The sequence below is a fragment of the Labrus bergylta genome, chromosome 6 (genome assembly GCF_963930695.1).
Source record: "Labrus bergylta chromosome 6, fLabBer1.1, whole genome shotgun sequence".
Taxonomy (NCBI): Eukaryota; Metazoa; Chordata; class Actinopteri; order Labriformes; family Labridae; genus Labrus; species Labrus bergylta.
Genome location: NC_089200.1, coordinates 4,514,540 through 4,535,825, shown reverse-complemented (window position 1 = coordinate 4,535,825; position 21,286 = coordinate 4,514,540). Strand labels below are relative to the sequence as shown.

At 39.8% G+C, this 21,286-nt stretch overlaps 1 protein-coding gene across 1 annotated transcript; it reads right to left on the bottom strand.

Moving 5' to 3' along the window:
• Positions 1 to 462: 462 nt before the first annotated feature.
• Positions 463 to 21,146, bottom strand: lurap1 (leucine rich adaptor protein 1). Its single transcript, XM_065955596.1, has 2 exons — positions 20,934 to 21,146; positions 463 to 7,448 (listed from the first exon to the last, which is right to left on the bottom strand). Exons 1-2 carry the CDS (start codon positions 21,144 to 21,146, stop codon positions 6,597 to 6,599), a joined length of 1,065 nt encoding a protein of 354 aa, XP_065811668.1. The 3' UTR covers positions 463 to 6,596.
• Between the last annotated feature and the right edge of the window lie 140 nt (positions 21,147 to 21,286).

Below are 21,286 nucleotides of genomic sequence, written 5' to 3'. Positions count from 1 at the left end.
CATTGCTATTGCTTAGATAAACTGTACATGCAGATTGAATTAATTTGTATAGGTGATATGCCTCCAATTCTGTTTTTCTGACTCCCAACTCGACATCTTCACACAGTGTACAAGCTGCTGTCTTTGTTGTTTGTTTTGGGGGGAAATGATCATTGAGTTGCTGTGAGTGCTATTGGATCAGCATTGCAAAACCTATGTGGGAAGGAGAGCTGGGCCAAGTATTGATTAAAAAATCTACATAAGATTCACTGAAAGCACTCAGTCATTTACATGAAGAGGTCAGGGGGAGAAAAACAGCAGCTGATGGGTTTGAATGTCTTCTATCCGTGTCTCAAGGGAAATATTTAAAATGCAAGAGTCAGACTTTTTTCCAAAAGATCAAGAGGTCAAACTGCTGATGTCTTCAGAAACAACATTATTCTTACTTTCCTAGTTGATGAGGGAATAAAATACACAAGCATGAACATTTAAAATATCTTTAATCATTGGATAAGCTTGTATAATTTACATACTGCATAATATATTTCTCCACATTAGTTCACAGAATCAGTTATTACTTGGAACATTTTTCCACTTTACGAAGAAAAAATAACATTTTTCTCTGGACACATTGCATAACAAAATAACTATAATGCATCGTACAGTAGCATGGAAATATAAACAATTCCACTCACTCAAGCAAGATGTATAGATTTAACTGATCCAGTGAACTGCAGGTGGTGGTTTTCATCTTTCAGTTCTCGCAGCTTTGTGTTGCCTTTAGTTAAATTCTGGACCCATGTTCAGAGCCCAGCGTGCGCTCAGTGGGGTTCATTTCAATTCAACGTCCATTTCTTTGAGCATTTTGGGACGGTAACAAAAGGGATAAAGTATAAATAAGATTCAAGGAGAGGAAAAGCTTAATGGCTCTCTTTGAGGAGCTGTCAGGTACCCTAGAGACCCGCTTCAGTCCCCGGGATGAATTGTGCTTGTGTGTGTTTGTGTATATGTAGAAAGAGGAAGGAAGAAAACAGCAGGGCACCGGGGGTGGAAGCTTCCTCTTAGTTGCATGCTGTGCTGCTCCGCTCACTGTTTATCCCTCTATTCTGCCTCCATGGAGACTCAAGCAGTCTTTCTGTATTTTTTGGATGACCAGAACTTGAGAAGAAGGCTCATAGAGAAGGAGGCTGAGCTGTACACTAATGACATTTTGAAAAAGTGCCCTTAAAGACTTAAAGGGATACTTCACCCATTAGCATTAAGCTTTGTATCATTAGAAACCTGGTAGTATTTTTGAATGGTCGTGCATCCCGCCCTCATTTTCCCCTGAGATGGGAAATCTTTGTATTTCTGAGTCTGAAAAGGAGCTTCCAGTGACGCAAATATCGTCATATAGCATCACTGGAAGCTGTTGCGGTTAGCGGGGTGAAACTACAACGCTAGTTCCTCATATCAGTGGGTGAGAACTTACTCCCAGAATCGAAACTTAACGTCCGCCATATTTCTTGGAAGCTCTGCTAACAGGCTCTATGGAGAAAGATGATAATGGCGAAAAAATATAAATATAGCGGCGAGACGGCTGCTGCCGACAGGCCGGTCTTGTGTTTTGGCTGCTGCGGCCGCCGGCCACCGGGGCCGTCGCTGGCCGCCTCTAGCCGCCGGGGGCCGTCGCTGGCTGACGGGGCTGCCGCGACACAAGACCGGCCTGTCGGCAGCAACCATGTCACGGCTATATTGCTGGCCGCCGCCAGCCGCTGCCCACTCAGCAACCGAGACATGAGGCCTGCCTGTCGGTGGCAGTGAGGACGAGGAGCCGGGGCCGGCTCGAGCTGGGGCGGACTGGTAGTGTCGGTGCTCTCCACATGAGCCAAAAAGACACTTTCTGCCTTTTCTCGGCCAAGAAGGCACCAACTTCAAAATGTATTTCACATTTCTACATTTATGACCCAATGTCAATACAGATTCATGTTTCAACGGGTGAAGCATCCCTTTAACTCTGAACATAGTTAGGATCATAATGAACATCTCAAATTAAACACTGAAAGCTTGGACATCAACACTGATGATAGTCGATGTCTTTGAACTTTTAAAAAAAATGTATTACATTAGTAAAAGTGTGTGTCTATGTTCAGTCTCCAACTGAAAAGCATGTGTTAAGTGTGCCTCATTTGAAACAGGTCAAATGCATTATGTATGGTGTAAAAGTCCCAAAAAATTCCAATGTTCATTATTCTGATTCTGTTCAAATGTAGCAACCAGTCGCCTCATCTCATCTTTTTCATCTCATTCAAACAGTGCTGCTTTTACAGCTGCAAGCACTGCTCTAAACGTTGTTCTGTGTGTAGCCACTAGAGCTGAAAACCAGCCGGGGTGTCATCGTCATGACAACCTTGTGGATAATATCCACTCATCTATGTAATCGTGCTTGTTTGTCTTGTGCCCAGTATAGCCGGGAGGGTTCCTGGCACCTGAAGCGAAAGCCAAACACATCACATCATGCACTGGGCATCTGATAACTCCTGGACCTCATAAAAGAAGAGAACAGGAGGATTTTCAGGGTTTGTGTCAACATCGATACCCGTCTCAAATAAAATCCACAAAGTGAGAAGAGGCTTTTCGGGTATTTTCTACAAGCTTTCCAGTCTGTAACTCGTCCATTCTTATCCTTGCACACACCAGTTAAAACCACTTTTTTCAAAAAACAGAGACCACAAACGATTTCTCCTGGCACCTTGACTTTCAGCACTCGTTAAATCTCTGCCAGTTAGCGGTTGAAAACAATGTTTATATTTCCAATCTTAAACTGTATGTGCAGCAGTGAAAACTCATTACAGCATTAAGCTACAGTTTAACTTCAGGGAGGCACACTATAGCTGGATGTAATGTGTTTTACAGGTTTGTTCCCTGCACTAAAATGTAGGCCTTTTTTTTTCCATATGTCTCTGCAAATTTGGAAAAGAAAACCACAAACCAGCAGAGCAGCAGAGCAGACGGTCTCTTTGGCATGTAATGTTGCTTTAAAGCCAACACATATGTCAAAAAAAAGGAAGGTTTCAAATGACTTCACATAGACTTCAACTAAAAAAAACTTCATCATATCCCAGCGGGCTGTACTGTGGGACGATGAGACTGATTTTAAAAAAATATTCCAACTGGACCAAGAATTAGAGGCCGAATTTTCCTTGCCTGTCTCCAGGACTGGCCTGCAGTCTTTATTTCTGTATAGTGCAAGCTTTATGGTGCTGTCTTCAATGAGAGGGCATTGTGTGTGCATGATGTGTCTGTTGGCAAAGAAGGAACATTTCCATCCAACCAGTGTGGTGATGGAAAAAGAGGATGAAAACAACGGCAGTGGGAAGAGAGGTAACGCTTCAGTGACTCAAACAAAATGGAGATGTTGAGTTTAACATCTCATTGTAGTTGCCTATAAAGATAGAATTTCTTTACTGTGAGACCTAACAAGTCAATTGATTGGAGATGTCCCTAACTAATGATTTTCCAAACCTAACATGCAGATTACTCTTTTTCCATGTAGTGATGTCAGCTGTTGTCGGCTCTGGTACCTCTGCCTGAAATCAAGAATTCATTTTTGGAAAACATGGGTACGGATTTTGAGTTTTAAATCTGTCTCTTTGCCGTTATAAGCTGCAGATATCTGCCATGACAGAACAAAATGCATGACAGGTATGGCAAAATGAGCTTGAGTTTGGGTTTAGCAAGATGTCAAATAAAAGATGTACGATTTATGACATTTGTGAAAAATAGGACGAGTTCTTCTAGGATCTAAACGGTTTGTCTGTGTAGGTTCTCAGTCATGGTAAATCGAAGCTTGATCCAAAGGTCAACTGGACTTCATTCAAGATCTTCAACTAAGTCCAGGGGTTTGAATCTTGAACTCATTGCTACTGTACATATTGTTTATTGCTTTGGATGCTGTGTCAAAATTCATGTATGTGGCACATTATTTCCAGAACTAAAAGGACAGTACTTGAAGACAGCATGTTAGATTTTGAGCCTTGGAAGGCTTTGAGAGACAAATATAGATGGATCAAATCGACCTTTTTTCAAAAAGGTCAGGAGAGAGGAGTGACTTCAGCAAAGTAATACTGATTATGTAATGTGTTCCCTTCCTTTGACCCAGAGTGTTGAAACATTAACATGTCTAACAGGCTGGTTAGAGACGGAGTAACACTGTGATGAATGAGCTGAAAACACTTTTAAAACCTTTGAGACTCATCTTTTCTTATCCAAACCTGCCAGGCGAGCTGTGCTCAGGCAGGTAGATCGCATGTGTACCTAGCATACACAGTGGAACAAGCACACACCCATACATACACAAACACACACACATACCCTCCCTGTCAGTAGTCTTGGAAAATGCCGAAGAACAGAAAATATTATTTGATTTGATTTGCTGAGCAGGGGCTGTTCACGTGAGCCAGAGAGGATTCAAGAAGTATTGCTTTTCTTCTCTGATTGCATTTTGTCATTTACACTTTCTCATACCAATAAAGCTCTCAGCACAAGGCATGCAATAGTCACCCAACCAGTCAGCCAATATAACACATTTAAAGTCAACACTCACATGGCAAGAGCACACAGACTGTTGGTCAAGCCGTTTGTACACGCAAGCAGACGCCAGTAAGAGCCAAAAAAATACCACCAATAAAATCACCTTGAAAACTCAGATTATCCTATCAACAGTGCAATCATTTCAGGGGAAAAAAACGTTCAGGCATATGTAGTTAAGGTTTACATCAACCAGGCACGACATCTTTTCATCAAAACGAACAACTTACCAATAATCGTTTTTTTTTTTTAAATCAACCATATTCAGTATTTGCCTACAACCAGTCAACGATAGTACCTGATTCACAGACTAGCTGTATTGTAATTCAGTGAATATACAATGTTGCAAAGGTTTGGTTAAGCACAGAAGGTTTTTAGCTTTTACAAAGACACAAATGCTAACAGTGGTTACATTAATTCTCAATAAGCAAACTTTTACTGATCTCATGACATTGTTTTTTTTTTTTCACATCCTCTACTTTTTTTCATGCCCACAAAATTTCACAAAATGATCTTTAACTACAGGTGTGTTCACATTGGAAAACCTCAAAAAAACAATACCATTGGATTCTTACACCGATGTACAAAGAACTCTTTAGCATCTGAATGAGCGACCCAGCCTTTTAACTGACTCCAATATAAACCGGGAGTGTGCCTATGTTCCCACAGCCCTATGTTCCCACATTTCCTTTTTCATAAATTTGTATCAGTTACCCTAACCCTAACTGAGGGTTAGGGAGACAGTAAGTTACCCTAACCCTACCCTGTGGGAACATAGGGCCTAATTTTGAGAAAATTCTTAGAAATGTGGGAACTTAGGGCTGACCCCTAGGAACGACTTGGCAAAAATGACACGCTTAAAAATATTTGAGGGCCATCCAGCACATGGGAAGTCAGATAAAATATCATAAAGGGCGACAACATTGGGGTTGTTGGGTTGGTAGTAAATTACGGACTTACCCAGAACACCAGAGTTACAGTGATATTGATGATACCCCATGTTATTGTCTTTTTTTGAAGATTTTTTTACCCATTAAATGTCAGTAAGTTCCACAATGTAAACCCTCTTTTTGAAAGGCTTTTGCTCTGAAAGGGAAGCAGATGCTAAAAGGGTATCATGTACGTCAAATGGGTGTGACAAAGCATGGGTATTTGAGGACTTGTGAAAGGAACTTGTCAGTAATATTGCTTTGCTTATTTTAAATATACTTTTTTAAGCACGGTAATACTGTCAACACCATAAACGTTTGATTAATTTGTCTAGGTAAAAGGGTTCATACAATACATTTAGCTTGTGGCTTAATCAAATCGGGTTGATGGGGGATACTTTGGATTTCCACTAACTTCAAGATAGAAAATGGCCACATTTAGACCAATCAGTGCTGTTAGTAGTTCAGTCAAATGTGGTGATGATTGTAGAGATATCTGAGGAGATCCAAGAGCAGTACTCTTCAGGGGGGGAGTCAAACATCTTCACTGTGCCATGGTTTTATTGTGTGTTGAGGATTTTTTGTTTTTTGGAAATTAGTGTCTGGACGAAAAGGTCAAATTATAACTCAAATCTAGTAATTTACATATTATTTATTTAATGTGTCAAGCAGTCCAAAATCATGCTTCAGCTCTCTGTCAGATCATCTCACTGTGCTGTAGAAAAGGAAAGAAAAGAAAAGGTATGAAAGAATAAGAAGGAAAATCAGGAGATGCCAAAAAAAGGCCCTGAGAAAAAGTATGACAGGATTTTTGAAAGACATTTTCCTAGCTTTGTTAGAGGCAGCCCTGTTTGGCTTGATATGGTCAAAATCCTGTTATGTGCATCCACCTTAAAATACTGACATCAATGTTTCATAGAGTTAGTGCAGTCACAGGAGGGAACAAGGTGACAAAAAAAACGCATTTCAAACCCAGTGTGGTTCATTACAGAAAGCCTCACTATGTGCATTTCAAAACAGCAGTTTGTTCTTCATCTCTACTTCAGCGCTCTGGTGTTTGATTATAAGGAGAGGCTGTTGAATAGTGGCTCCAGCTCTCCCCTCTGTTATTATCCTTTTTCACAAAAATGTAACGTCTTCTTGCGACTGCACCCAGCGCCAGTGTGCGTCGTACTCCAGATGCATTTTGCCATTCATTTTGCAAGTATCCAAGTCGATCTTTCCGTTTTTGTACGGTTTGAGTTTGGGACTTGGATTGGTTCCCAGTTTCTCCTTGAGGCTGGGGCGGGTCGGGTTGCCAGTTTGCATGGTTGGTTTCTCCAGGACGCCATTGACCTTAACGCCTTGTGTCTGGGTGTTGCCCTTAGAAACAGGGCTCCCTTTGCTGGTCTCTGCAGCCTTGGTCCACACTGGAGTGTCTTGCTTGGGGCCTTCCGACTTGGCTTGGAAAGAGCCGATTGGTGGTTTAACCGTTCCATTCCCACTGATGGCATTGGGAACACCAGTCCCTATTCCACCATTCACCTCCATCCCATTTTCAACTACAGTTCCACCTTCAGTAGACCGAGTCCCATTTCCAGCCCCAGTGCCGGACCTACCGACTACCCCAGCTGTTGTGACCGTGGCCCCTGTGCGGCCCCCAACGTTAGCCTCTGAGACCAGCGGTGTGGTCGAGCAGATGACCGACTCTGAGCTGGAGGGGCAGTACTCATCCATGTCGTCCGCCAGGGTATCCAGGTAGCTGCCAATGGAGATGTTGTCTAGTTTGTCGTTGGGGTCCTGCAGGCTGCTCCAGGAGCCCCTCCAGGAGGTGTCGGGGCCCTCGCCTAGGCTGTACTGACTGCTGGTGAGGCTGCTGCAACGGCTCGTCAGGGTGCTACGCTCTTCCATAAGCCATTTCACAGCTTCGATGCCTTCATGGACCGCAAGCAACTGCTGCAAGATCTTCACGTCTACAGAGCGCAAGTGAGCCTGCAGGGGAGAAAGAAGGAGATACGGAAATATTCATTAAAGTCTTTCTATGTGATTTTTCACACTTAAATATAATAGGAATCAAGTATATCCTCTGAAAATAACTCTGTGAGTCATGACTGTCTACAATGGGTGTAACACCCGAGTCCCACTGTTTGTGATGCTTTCAGAGTTTTCAGAGTCCTATCTTCAGTTTGTTTACATCGCCAGGACAGCCAGCTGACTCCTCCCCTCGTGTATAAAAGTTGTTTAATTGAGGGACTAGAGAAAAGAAGAATAACATACTGTACTCACTGCTTAACTGTGTTTCTAGATCACGCTCATTTCAGGTAAATTTACATGCAGTGTGAAGATACCAGCATAATAAAGATCGCTAGCATTAGCATGCTAACACAACAATGCAGCGCGAGTTGTTTTGGTTTCATGCTGGTGCTCAAGGGCGACATCTGCTGGATCAAAAAATCACATATAAAGCCTTTAAGAGACAAGGAAGTAGAGATAGTCAGATCGATTTCTTCCTTCTTAATTGCACTGGGATGTTGTTGTTTGAATCACTACAGCGGGCTAAGTAACTGAAAGTAGTCGATTTTTTTTTATGGGAGCTTCTAAACTTTTAGAAATGTATTCACAAGCAAACTCGCCCAATACCACATCTTAAACAGTACTGGAGGCTGATACAACTCTGCAAAAATGATCCAACTTAATGGTTAATCATTATTATGATTATCATATATTGTTTATTTTTCATTTTGTTCATATTCTGATAGTTTGCAGTTTTTAAAACAGAAAAACACAATATGTGACCGCCACACAAACTGTGAACCAAGAGAACAACCAGGACTCTTCAGATATTTATTTTAAGCATCCAGCTTTGGCTCCACCATCATATTGTTACTAAGCCTTTGCAGATTACCATAATTGGAAGTAAAGTATAACAAATGCTGGCAGGTTAAGAATACACTGCCTCCAGTGTGGAAACAAGTAAGGTGATGATGAAGGTAGACGGCTAAGAGATGGAAATAAAAGGATCGAGAAAGAGGAACAAACTGCTGATAGGGAAAACAAAGGTGGAGAGTTGATGTTAAGAGTGAATTAAGATGTTCAAAACAGGGAAATAACTAAATGGACTTGACAAGACAAGAATGATTGAATTTAGCACAGTGTAAAATCTGAAAATACAACCAAGGGAAACTGTAATCAAAATTGTATCAATGATGTCATATACAGATAGTCATGCTTATTCAGAAGTAACAGCCACTTGTAACTCTAAAGTAATATGTGTGTGTATGTGGGTAAAGCTAAATGATGAATAAAAGGAAAAAAGAAGGCTGCGGCCATGGAAAATTCCTCCCCAGAATACATTAGCAGAGGTCTGCGGTGAGGTGCTGGGGCCAGGAGGTGATATATGGCACCCACATTCAAAGCTCGGCCACTCTCCTTAGCAGATAACCCAGCTTCTCTCTAAGCTTAAGATTTAAGTCCTTTAGTATCTCTTTTCACCTCCACACCAATCATTTCTTTCTTTATTACTTTTTCTGTCCGTCTGTCACCGTGCTCTCTGTCAGTATTTCTGTCTCTCTGAAGGCCACAGCAGTTTTTTTAATTTTTTTATTTCTCATAAACTTTTTTATATGTCTGTCTTTTGTTCCCACATAATTAAGGCCTCTTTCTGGTTTCAAGCACAATTAGGCAAACAACTTTATATTTTTTGCATATCATATGAAATCTGTTGTTAAATCAGAAATACACATTGGAAACATACAAGTTTTACACACGTGGGAAGCACAGTATTTGTTATAAAAGTTAACAACATGAAAAATGTGTTTATGGTGACTATTATAGAAAAATGAATAGAACTAAGAAACTAAATTAAAGCCTTTTTTTAAACAAATATTAAACAGTACAAATCTGTTAACAGAGCTTTATTAAATTAACTTTACTTGTCTTTCTTTGCTTTATTCAGATTTGTACTTAATAATGCCTCGATAACCAGCGATCATTAACATTTTCTTTTTGAAGAACTGATGTCCTGAATTCAAAAATGTAGAAAAAAGTATAAAGTGCACCCTTATATTATTAAGGCTGTTGCATTATTGACTGATTGGTACTGGCGTAAGTCAAAAAAATTCATAATATAATAAGGTCCTTTTATGTTCTCAGTAAAACCTAAATCTGTAAATTAACTTGTAAGTATTGCCGTCAGATACATTTATTGGAAATACTTAATGAAAATATCCTTAAAGCTAGCAGCTGAGTGTATGTACTTAGTGTTGCATCATTGGGTTTCAATAGAGTTGAATGCATTGTGTTTTATAACAAAATGGATTGGATTTTGAAAATTTCAAAAAAATCAGAGAATCGAAAAAGACCAAGTACTTTGAGTTTTCTGTTGTATCACTACACTGATTAACACAAGTTTATACCACATATAAAATAACTTAAAGTCCAAGTATAAGATCAGGGAACTATCAGTCCACTGATCAACATATTTCAGTCTTTTTCTGGTGGACTCTGTGTGGTGCGTTCAGGTGAGCAGCTGGAGATCAGAGATTATTCAAAACATGCCCCGTTCAAATAAAATCATAAACAATGTTCTAAAGCTTAACTTTTATATAAAAACAATAGACTGTGGTAGGGGTGACAGCTGTTACCAGTAATACCAGTGTTAGGTAGAAGTGAAGGAATATTAAGGGACAAAGACCTTTGGTCTCTGACCTCATTGAGACTTCATATACCTTTGTTATTTCCTATAAGGTCCACACAACACTTCAGGTTCTGTCAATAAAGCATTGGGGAGGAACATATTGATTCCATCCATCTGCCAGGTCATTTATCTCTTGGTCCTGCATAATATTAACCTCTCCAGTGGAGAGATGCGTCCTTATAGATTTAGTTTATAAAGGTTTTCTGTTTTGAGCATCGATGCTGCTTAAAACACCTACAGAAAAGAAAAACAGTTTCTCCAGATGTGGAATTCTTCAGTCTGAAAGAAAACACTAGAAAGTAATACACTCTCCCATCATCTCTATCCAGTGCTGGAGGCTGACCTTTGCTTAAACACTCCACCATTAAAGACAACGAGCACTGCTGGTTGTAGGGTGAAAAAGCTTAAATCTATAAATCTAGCCATATCCTATTCAGTATCATAGTCCATGAAGAGGGCGGCCCGGGTTCAAATCCTGCCCGAGGCTATTTTCCCGCATGTCATTGCCCACTCTCCACTTCCCACTATCTGACTCTGATCAATATCTGGTTTGTAACTATCTATGCAGAATCTCTGTTTAAATATGGGTTTGTTCCTGTTATTTTCTGCCAAACACAAAATCCATGTTGAATTTTTCAGTTGTCATCACAGCTTATATTGGCCTACAGTAAATAACCGTAACACTGTCACTCAGCCTGATTGCCCTAGCTGTATTGTTTAAATGGGTTGTTTCTGTGACTTTGATTAATTTGCATGAATTAAAAATAACCAGAAATCTAAACCCTGACAACTTCATTCCTAACCCCAACCCTTGGCAAACTTCAACATAAGCAACACTTGGGACACATGGACCAAAGTAGGTCATCACAAGGTTTTAAAAAACATTTTCTTTTTCAGACTTCACCCTGACAGTCCACGCTTGAACTTCCATCTGCTGTATCTTTTTAGAGATGATCCTTGAAGGCTTTCTATGTGATTTTTCACACTTAAATGTAGAAATCAAGTATGTCCTCTGAAAATAACTCTGTGAGTCATGACTGTCTACAATGGGTGTAACACCCGAGTCCCACTGTCTGTGATGTTTTCAGAGTTTTCAGAGTCATATCTTCACTTTGTTTACATCGCCGGGACGGCCGGCTGACTCCTCCCCTCGTGTATAAAAGTTGTTTAATTGAGGGACTAGAGAAAAGAAGAATAACATACTGTACTCACTGCTTAACTGTGTTTCTAGATCACGCTCATTTCAGGTAAATTTACATGCAGTGTGAAGCTACGAGCTACTTAGCATGCTAACACAACAATGCAGCGCGAGTTGTTTTGGTTTCATGCTGGTGCTCAAGGGCGACATCTGCTGGATCAAAAAAAACACATAAAGCCTTTACACCTCACCTTTTGACAAAATTACAGAACTTGTTTACAAGAAAATGGTCTTTAGTCACAAAGTATGCTGTAAAGAGAGATACAAAATCTAATGTATAGACTTCTCATATCTGCTAATACATCTCATTTATCCATGTCTACTGTACATGGAACATACATGAATGCACACATCATGGGGTAACAGGAAGGCAAAACCAGACAAAGAGGAGGAAACCCAAGATCCAACAACCACAACTTTCATTTGGCTGTAAACCCACTGACATCCTAGAGCACAGTCAGACATGTGGGGTGGGGTTCAGGTTTGAGGTTTTGAGGTTTCTGGCTGGCAGAGGACTGGGTGAACTAATGAGGGTGACAGTAAAAGTAGCTCCATGCCTGTCAGCGCTGAGGTGGCACAATGCTAACGAAGCTGAGCGTTTCACCGCTCTGTGCTCGCTCTGCTGCTGAGCTGGGCCCCTCTGACAAGATTAGATCCACTAAAGTCATGGTACCTCTCACACCTCAGTGTTTTATGGATTTTGTGGAAAGGCTGTATTTGTCTTCATGTTCTCTTTTAAAGAAACAAAGCAACAGGCCTCCTGTAGAAACAGATATTTTGACATCATGTTTATGAGCTGAAGTCTTTATCACGTTACAGTACTCAGGTCTCTTACTTTTATTTTAACTGGGGGAATAAATATGAAAAATACTTTTTTTTACTGACAAGGAAAACTTAGCTGTTCTGTACATCTCCCTCATAGACTGTATACAGTAAGGACCTAGTCTCAGTGACCTCGACCAATGTTTGTTTAAGAGTGGTGGTGAAGCCCATCAAAGCAATTGATGGGCAAAGAGACCATCAAACGCTTTAACCATTTGGTCTTGTCCTCACTGTATGTTGCACCCTTGAAATAAACCTGTCAGAACTTTGTCAATCTTCACTTTTAGCAACTTTTATTAAAGAAATGCCCACAGCTTTAGACAAGCTTCATTTTTCAGCCAACACACACCTCTCTGTCTTCTTCACTGAGCCTCCCTTAAAGGGCCAGTGTCTTAATCTTAAAAGGTAGATAAAACACACAGTATTTACTATGTATAACTGTTTTCTTTTACTAAATATCTTAGAAATATAAATGAACTTAAATACTTCTGGAAATTAAATTAGTTTAACTAGATACACTGATATAACAAAATGTCACATGTTTTGGGTATTAGTCGGAAGTAATATGCAGCTTGAAGAATTCTCCCTGGACTTTTCAGTAACCATATCATTAATGAAATAATTGACAAATATTTGACTGACTGATAAGTAGTAGATAATGCAGATACTGCAAAAATGTATCCTGGCGTAAAGCTAGTGCATGTTACAAATCATCATCAAATCGAAATGCAAATTGTGCTTCATAGTTTTTGGCATTGAATTAAGAATGCTAATCCTTGTGCCAACACTTGGCATGCACACCAAATGCATTATGTGTCTGCTATCTTTCTTTCATCTCCACTATTGCCTTTTCTTCCGATAACAGCTTTTAGAATACTTGCAATAGAGAGCATCCAAATTTAAAGGGTCAAAGGTTTTTATCTGTCATCCTTCAGTATGAGGGCAGGAAGTGGACTCTGAAGCCTTGGGAACCGAAACACCATCAATCATGTTTGACTCATTTTTGTGCCGTTAGTACACAGCCAAACAGATTTTTTGCTGCTCAGGCTTGACGCCAAGCAACTCCTGGCTGATCCATAGGATCCTGGAAATCTAATTTTCTGCCTGTTATATTTGGTTTAGTACAGCTTGTGCATGCACTGCAAACAATATACAGCCTTAATATCATGCTTTATGTAAAGCAAACCTTCTGGCTTAGTTAGTATTTGCTTGGTTCAGGATTTTCCTACATACAGTAAATCACTTCCTTATCTATAGCAGCCTTTCTATTTTTACATAGCATACCAATGTAATGTTATTAATGTAAATAAAACAAAATAAAAAACACATTTAAGTCTCACAAATCAATCTGTTTATCAGTAACCAAATCAGATGAGATGGAATATATAACAGTGGATCATCTGCTTAAAAAAGTTTTCTCTATCTTTCTCTGCGTCTTTAACCACTTTGTTTTGGAATTCCATAAAGCAAACAATTTATTACTGTAATTTTAAAAAATGGCCATAGAAAGAAACATGAGTCGTTGTCATTTTCTGTGTGTTTGAGTGTAGCTGGGATTTAAGAAAAGTATTGCGCTGAATCCAGACAACACTTCAGTGAGCTCCTCTAAATCTGGGAATTAAACTGAGGGTGTTTTAAACCCCTGATTCTGACTGACCTATTTCTACTTCTTTGATTGCAGAAGAGACAAGCAAGACAGAGAACGTGCCACAACTCCCAACCACAGGCAGTACCTTAGACAGCTTCAAACTGGAAAAACAAGAGCTCATTGTTGGAAAGTTTACTATATTTAGTTTTCTGTTGAATATGTTTTTCTGGGACATTTTTTCTGGAACATTATTCATGCCAAACTTTTGGCAAAGCAAAACTCATTCTTGGTGTTTTGGATTGAATGTTTGGACCTAAAATCTCTGTTTGATCCAGGCAGCTTGGGTTACATTTGTTGCACATTTCTTACTAATTTTAGTTAAAAACTCTAAAGTAATTGTTGGTTTTTAAACATGCACTGTTATTGATCTGCATTCCAATTAAAACCATGAAAATAAATTGCAAATAAATAACAAATTCTAATTGGAGAAAGAGATGTGCTGTCCAATTGGTGCATTGTTAGCTGCAATGTGTTCAACCTTTCGTGGTGAAGAGGGAGCTTGGGTTTACTTCTAAATCTACTAATCAACCCATGTCCATGCTCATGCAACAGTAAGAAGGTTTCCTCCTGAGGTTGGCCAGGCTCAGCTGTAGATAGAGGCCAAGCAGCTCAGATATCCAGAGGGAGCCTGGATTCAAGTGTTGCTCATGCACATCAGAAGGAGCCAGTTAAGGTAATTTGGAAATCTATTTAGGAAGTCTCCAGGGCAGCCTAATTTGGAATTCTTTTTCAGCATGTCCAACTTGGGTTGACACTGAACTCATTTAGGCATTTATACCTAAGTTTGTCATAGGAACACCTCAAGATTACTCTCAGAGGAACAGAAACATATAGCTGGGAAGGACTTCTGGAATACTTTGCTCTGAACGCTACCACCAACACCCAATCCCTGATCAGTGGAAGAGAGAGGATGGAGAGATTACCAGATTCAAAAGCACTTCTTCTGTTTTTGCTTGCAAATTTATACAAATTCTATGAAAGATTACTTTGCGATCACACCCCATTTTGAACATAAAACATAACACAATACTTATGCGTTAATCATTAGTCATTGAAGTTTAGCTCTACAACAATAATACCATTAGCTTGTTTGAAACCAATCATGGCTGACCACTCTTGCATCTTTCCCCAGCTGTCTTTGTTGGGGCACTTAACTCAACTATCATGGCCTTAAATGACTGCAACAGGAAAATCTAGCATTTGATAGCCTACATTTAGAATCTTTCTTAAAGTTTAGATGGTACAGAGGATCTATAAGGACCTGCTAAATTAAGCAGCAGAATCATCTTGTCTCTGCATTTCCAATCAAATGCTGACAAACTGACACAATACTTCACAGATACAGTACATTGTGATGTTTTCTGCTCAGCTGGCGCGTGCTTGGTGACGCAGACAGACTCGTCTCCCATGTGGTAAAAACTGCCTCTCAATGTCACACAGCAACTGAACAGACTGCTGAATCACTGCCAGCAGGGACAGCTCAAACACACACTCAATCTCTCCTGCAGCAGCTAAATAAACCCCCTGTTTATCTGCGAACTCTCTCTCCCTCTCTCTCTCTCTCTCTTTCTCTCTCCCTCCCTCATGTCCCCTGGTGTCACTGTCTGTCGTTTCACCTTCCCATCGAGCTCTGGCCCTGTGCAAACATACGGCGTCCTTGCAGAGGCCCTACAGACTGGATACACAGCAGAAGGTCGCCCATGTCTCTCCATGAACCTCCAACAGCTCCATCTGTCTCTGTTCTCCTTTGAATGCTCGCTTCAATATCAGCCCTCTTTGTAGTCTCTCTATCTTTTTTGTATCTGGCTAATCAAAGCATTGTTGCATCTATTTTTCTTCCCTCTGAAGCTGTATTTTTGTATTCTTATTTTGGATTTTACTGCACAGTGCAAGTAAGACCAAATGAAACAGTTTTTGCATTATATATAAAGACGACCTGCAATTGCAAATTCAAAACAAAAAAAACCGATTCAATTTCCAGCTTTCAACTTGGCACCAATTAGGGGTAAAAAAAAAAAAGAAGGGGGATCTCTATTTGTCCATCTATTCTTTGGACAGTAGTTTTAACACATAAGTGACAACATATTATAATGAAGAAAAAATGTCATGCTCATATTGTTAATGTTTTCCAGCAGTGGAAATAAATAATCCTATTCTTCAGGTGTTATGAAATTTAAATGCATCCAAATGAGACCAAAGGGGAAATTTAAAGTGCTAAAAAAAGAAACAATCCTTTTTCCAAGAAATGTCTTCAATATTTGAAACAACAATACGTTCATTAAGAACCGTATCACCCTCTGGATTAAATCTATTTCCTTCAATGTGTGCTTGTAGGCTCTTCAGCATTATTCATTGTATTTTGTAGTTCCCACTTCAGCATTTGGTAAAGATTAAGGCTTTGGTTAATTATTGCAAAAGTCACTTGAAGCACAAGACTGGACCAACATATAAATGCTCAACCAAAACCACATTTACTTTGTGCTCAGTATACCCATATTCAACTACACCCTCTTTACATCATGTATGCTGTAAAAACAAAAACACAATTACTGAATATGCAGCCTAAGTCATTTGGCAATGATTCAGTTAGACACACTCCTGCACTGACTGTGAGGACAGACAGTGATCGATCACTGAGATTAAACGGAGAAGATTTTGAATCCCTGCTCAGCTCTGCCCTCAAAAGCTGACTTTGCAATGTCACCGGTCAGCCCAGAGGTGGACGAAGGGGAACCGGAGCGCCAGGGAAAAACTCAAAAAGACATGGACAAAAGCATACCCCAAGAAATAACTTCCCCTAACTCCCGGCTTTACCATCAGCTGCTTATTTAATGAAATAGATTTGAACCATTGTGAAAAACGTTTTTCCTATCACCAAATGCCCAAAAGAAAAGGCATTATTTGCTTCAAGGCATGGCTAATGTTAAAAAACCTCCAGACTTTCACTTAACCCTCATGCATAAAAAATATCAAATATTGAGTAATTATCAGGAATTTAACCCTTTAAATGCCAGAATCATGTAATCAAGCTGGCATTTAAAGGGTTAAATTCCTGATAATTACTCAACATTTTGATTTGAGCAGGGCTGGAGTTGTTTAAGAGATTTATGCAAAAAAAAGTAGAAAGAAATATGAATCTGTTCTATTTTTATAGCAGTTTTTGTAAAGTGGACATTTTCACCCTCCAATGTCCAAACAGGGAACTACATTTTAAATCTGATGCTACACAAAAACTAACAATGCATCAAAGTCAATATTTTGGATAATCTTTGACATATCCAAGACTGATTTTAATAAAATCCCCCAGCCACCAAATATTTGTTTCATGGAAAATAACTAATTTTTGTGGGTTTTTTTTCATAAATAACAACAGTGACATCAAGTAATCAAACTGGCATTTAAAGGGTTAAATTCCTGAAAATGATTGAATGTTTGGTAGTTTTGAGCAGGGCTGAAGTTGTTTAAGAGATTTATGCAGAAATAAATATCAATCTGTTTTATTTTTATAGTAGTTTTTTGGAAGTGGACATTTTTGTCCTTAGTGACTTAAGAGGTTAATAAATTAAACTGATGCCTGAGGGTTAAACTATATGCAAAAGGAAAAACATTGTATAGCAGTGTCATTGGGACAGATGATTCTGTTTTATGTGTGTTAAATGAACGTCAGACTTACAGGCTGTGTTTTTTTTGTTTCAGTTTAACCTATACTGTAAAGAGATGCAGACTGACATCCTGTTTTTCCTGACAGTTAACAAGAAGCAGATCCACATTTCATTACTGTTGCTGGTGACACAGTGTCAACATGACACACACACACACCATAGATCTTACAGTAGACAGATGCTATCGCTCACCATCACCATGCTGTGCAGTTACAGACACAGAAGATTAACAGATGACTGTGCAACACAAATACACACAGACAAGAAAATACACAGAACAAGTGATAAAAGAAGCAGATATCAGACCTTTCCTTCAAATGAAGTGTGTGTGGATAAAGAGCCTCAAAAATACTAAGAATCCAATAATAAGAAAAAAGATTCAAAGACGCTGTCAGATGAAATGTGTGTGTGTGTGTGTGTGTGTGTATGTGTGTGTGTGTGTGTGTGTGTGTGTGTGTGTGTGCAATTGTACATGTGAGCCTTTCCTTTTTACTGAGCAAACATGTGTAACTGCACATCTTACTAAGCAGATTTCTGATGAGAGTGCAGTGCTCAGAGCTCTTCTTCTGCACTCCCATTACAGCCTCCCACTCTCACAGATGAATGGAAAACACACACACACACACACACACACACACACACACACACACACACACACACACACACACACACACACACACATAGAGACAGTCTCCCTCTGGTTAGGAAGTGGCTCTTCATCACTTCACTCTCAGTCCTCCTTTCTTTGCAGCAGACCTGATTAAAGCTGTTAAAGGGAATCAGTCTGGCCCTCTGCTCTCCACATGTAGAGAAACTCTCTGATCGTTTTCTGAATGCAAACCGGATACTTTGGTCAACCTCACACTAAGGAGATTAGACATGTCTGCACATTATTGCAGCACTTTTTCCAATAACATTCTTTCAGTTAAAATTTTTTAAAAAATAGGAGAAAATATTTAACCTGGTATTTAATTTACTAAGCCATCTTTTTTTTAAATATCTTGCACGTTACCATCGGTGTGGTTGATTTAATTACACAAAAAGACGACTAAGCTGCTAATAAACTCAACGGTGACAGCGATGCACGCAGCAGCCGTATTGGAATCTGACCTCGGGCTACTGAGGTCAGAATTCTGACTTCAGGGGGCGTTCCTGATGACGTATCAGACCGGAAACTCAGAATTTCAGGCTTCTGAGATCAAATGGAACGCAGCATCACTCTGGAGTTAAACTACAGCCACCAACAGGCCTCTGAAAATAGATAAACAGCAGTCCAAACTAAACTTCTGCAGCCACACCCGGGGTTATAACAGTCACAGGTGGACGAGGCTAATGCTGGTTGTAAACTGCCAGATAGCTGCTGACCTTGTTGGGTCGCAAAACACATTAAACATCTTCATAATGGAAACCCACACCCATAGTGAAAACCCAATAACAAGAAGTTTACAGAAATATGAATAACAATTAAATTAGATTTACATTTTATATGATTACTAACCATTTTTTAAGGCAACAAATGAAAAAAGATTAGAAGTCTAGTGTGGATTTGAGGTTTCAGAGACTCTAACATACATGCAAAGTGTAAAGTCTGGCTCACACTGTGCCATTTTTCCCCGATTGTATAAAAGTCGGGGTGTCATGTCAGCTCACACTGTACGACTGAATCGTTTACGACGGCCGACCAGACCTTGAGATCGACGTGCTCACACTGTACGAGTGAAATCGGGACAGAGCGTTGACAATTGTTAATAAAGTTTCATTTTAAAACTTCAAAGGACGACGGGTGGTGAAAGAGAAGGAAGTGGAAGTTGTTGTAGGATATAGAAAAGGTGATACAATCGTAGATATATGGAGACAAGTTTCAGAAAAGTGCTGCTCTGATGATCTGTACTGAAAAGTAAAAAAAAAACAAAAAAACTCCGGGTTGCGTCCTGCCGCTGGTCGCCATGACTACAGTCCTCCCTTGTCTCTCATGATTATGTTGTAGTCACACACAACTTCTGCCGGACCCTGTCATGACGTAATCGTCAGGATTTTAAATTCTAAATATCAAACATGTTTGAAATAAATCGGGGACGTTAAGATTGGATTTTTGGACCGCTCACTCTACGAGATAATCTGAGCAGAGAATCGGTCCGAGCAGCCTCGAGTCGGGAGCGACGCTGCGATTGTCGGGAAGAATCGGAGCTCAAATCAGCCCGATGATCCTGCAGAGTGAGCCGAGCTTTAGTGGGAAAGCGGTTTGTCGAAGAAAATTCTTTGCAGAAGTGATATGAAGCAATCAGTTCATTCTTTAGTCATGTAGTTCCACACCATAACTAAACGTGTCTCAGGATAGTTTAAAAAAAAAAGAGCAGGTCCAGAACGTACCCTGTTATATTATTTATAGAGACCCAACTTAAATCAACAATGATCGAGCACTTTGCAACATTTGGCAACAGTGGCCAGAAAAAGAAAACATCATTTTGAAGAGGCAAGAAGCTGGAGCAGGAGCAGCTGCTTAATGTTGTTAGTTTGCTTAAACTGCCCATGCTTCTATAATCATGAGTGACTCATTCATTTAGATTTATTTTTTGTTCTTTTTGTGCCTTAATCGGAGAGATAGGACAGTGGATAGAGTCGGAAATGAGCCACAGGTCGGATTCGAACCCGGGACGCCCGCCTGAAGGACTACAGCCTCCATACATCTGCACCAACACACCCAAACATTTCTTAACCCGCGAACTGTCTGATAATGTGTTTTTAGACTCTCTTGTTTTGGGGATTTCTGCAGTGAGCTGTGTATATGTCACAACCAGAGAGAATGTATGACATCAATGATCCCAGAGAGGGAAACAAACAAACTGTGGGGTGTTTCATTATTGTTGTTACAAACCTCTACAGTTTGGAGGAGGCAGGGTTCTTGTAAACAAAAAACAAAGAGGGGTATTTGTTGAATGGACTGAACTAACCATAGGAAATACTCTAAACTATTCAAATAAAGAAAAAAACATGGCGCCACAAAGTACAACTTTGGATAGGCTTAAATATTGATAATATTCTTATTTTTCTTCACTTACACTTGCTGGTCATGGTTAATGTAGATGTTGAATTAAATACATTTGATCTATCTCTATATCTTTCTTAGAGGTTCAACAATTTTGTGAAACTAGCCTACATACATCTTAAAACAGCCAATAACTAGCCTATGTTTTATTTTATTTCATATTGTGTGTTGTTAAATAATATATATCCTGGAGTAATGTATCATAATGTCGAGCTGTGTGCATACATTTAACCAGAAGAGTTTAAAAAGTGATCTGATAGACTAAATAATTGAATATTTAAAGGAGCACAAGTGGTCAGCATGACAGATTGTGTTGCATTCTGTTCAGAGAATCTCTCCCACTGATTACTCTTGTTTTGAAGGATTAGGGATTCATTCATGCAGGGCGACAAAACGCACTCTTACCATCTCCATCTTCAGTTTCCTGATCTTTTCATCCAGACTCTTCTTCCCCGTCTCCTTACTGGTTTCATGCGCGGCGGTCAGCTTGGCTTCTCCCCGGAGAGTGGACGCCTCCTCCCGCATCCACCTGAGCAAACCCTCGGGGGTCTTCCGGCCAATTTTCACCTCTATGTCTTTCAGATCCGGGATGGTCTCTGTGGCCGTGCCTTCATCCATCGCGCTTTGATTGTATATTCCTTGAAAAAAAAAAAATCCGCAGGACACACGATTACGTCCTCCTTGTTTGTTGTGAACTGTGACTTCCTATAGGCTGGTGTAGCATCCTCTGTGACTTCAGCTGAGAGAGCAAAACAAAT

Excerpts from the sequence above, each read along its gene's own strand:
- lurap1 (XM_065955596.1), bottom strand. The coding sequence starts at position 21,146 with ATGGATGAAGGCACGGCCACAGAGACCATCCCGGATCTGAAAGACATA. Across the intron at positions 7,449-20,933 it reads GGAAACTGAAGATGGAGATG|GCTCACTTGCGCTCTGTAGA; the intron begins GTAAGAGTGCGT and ends TCTCCCCTGCAG.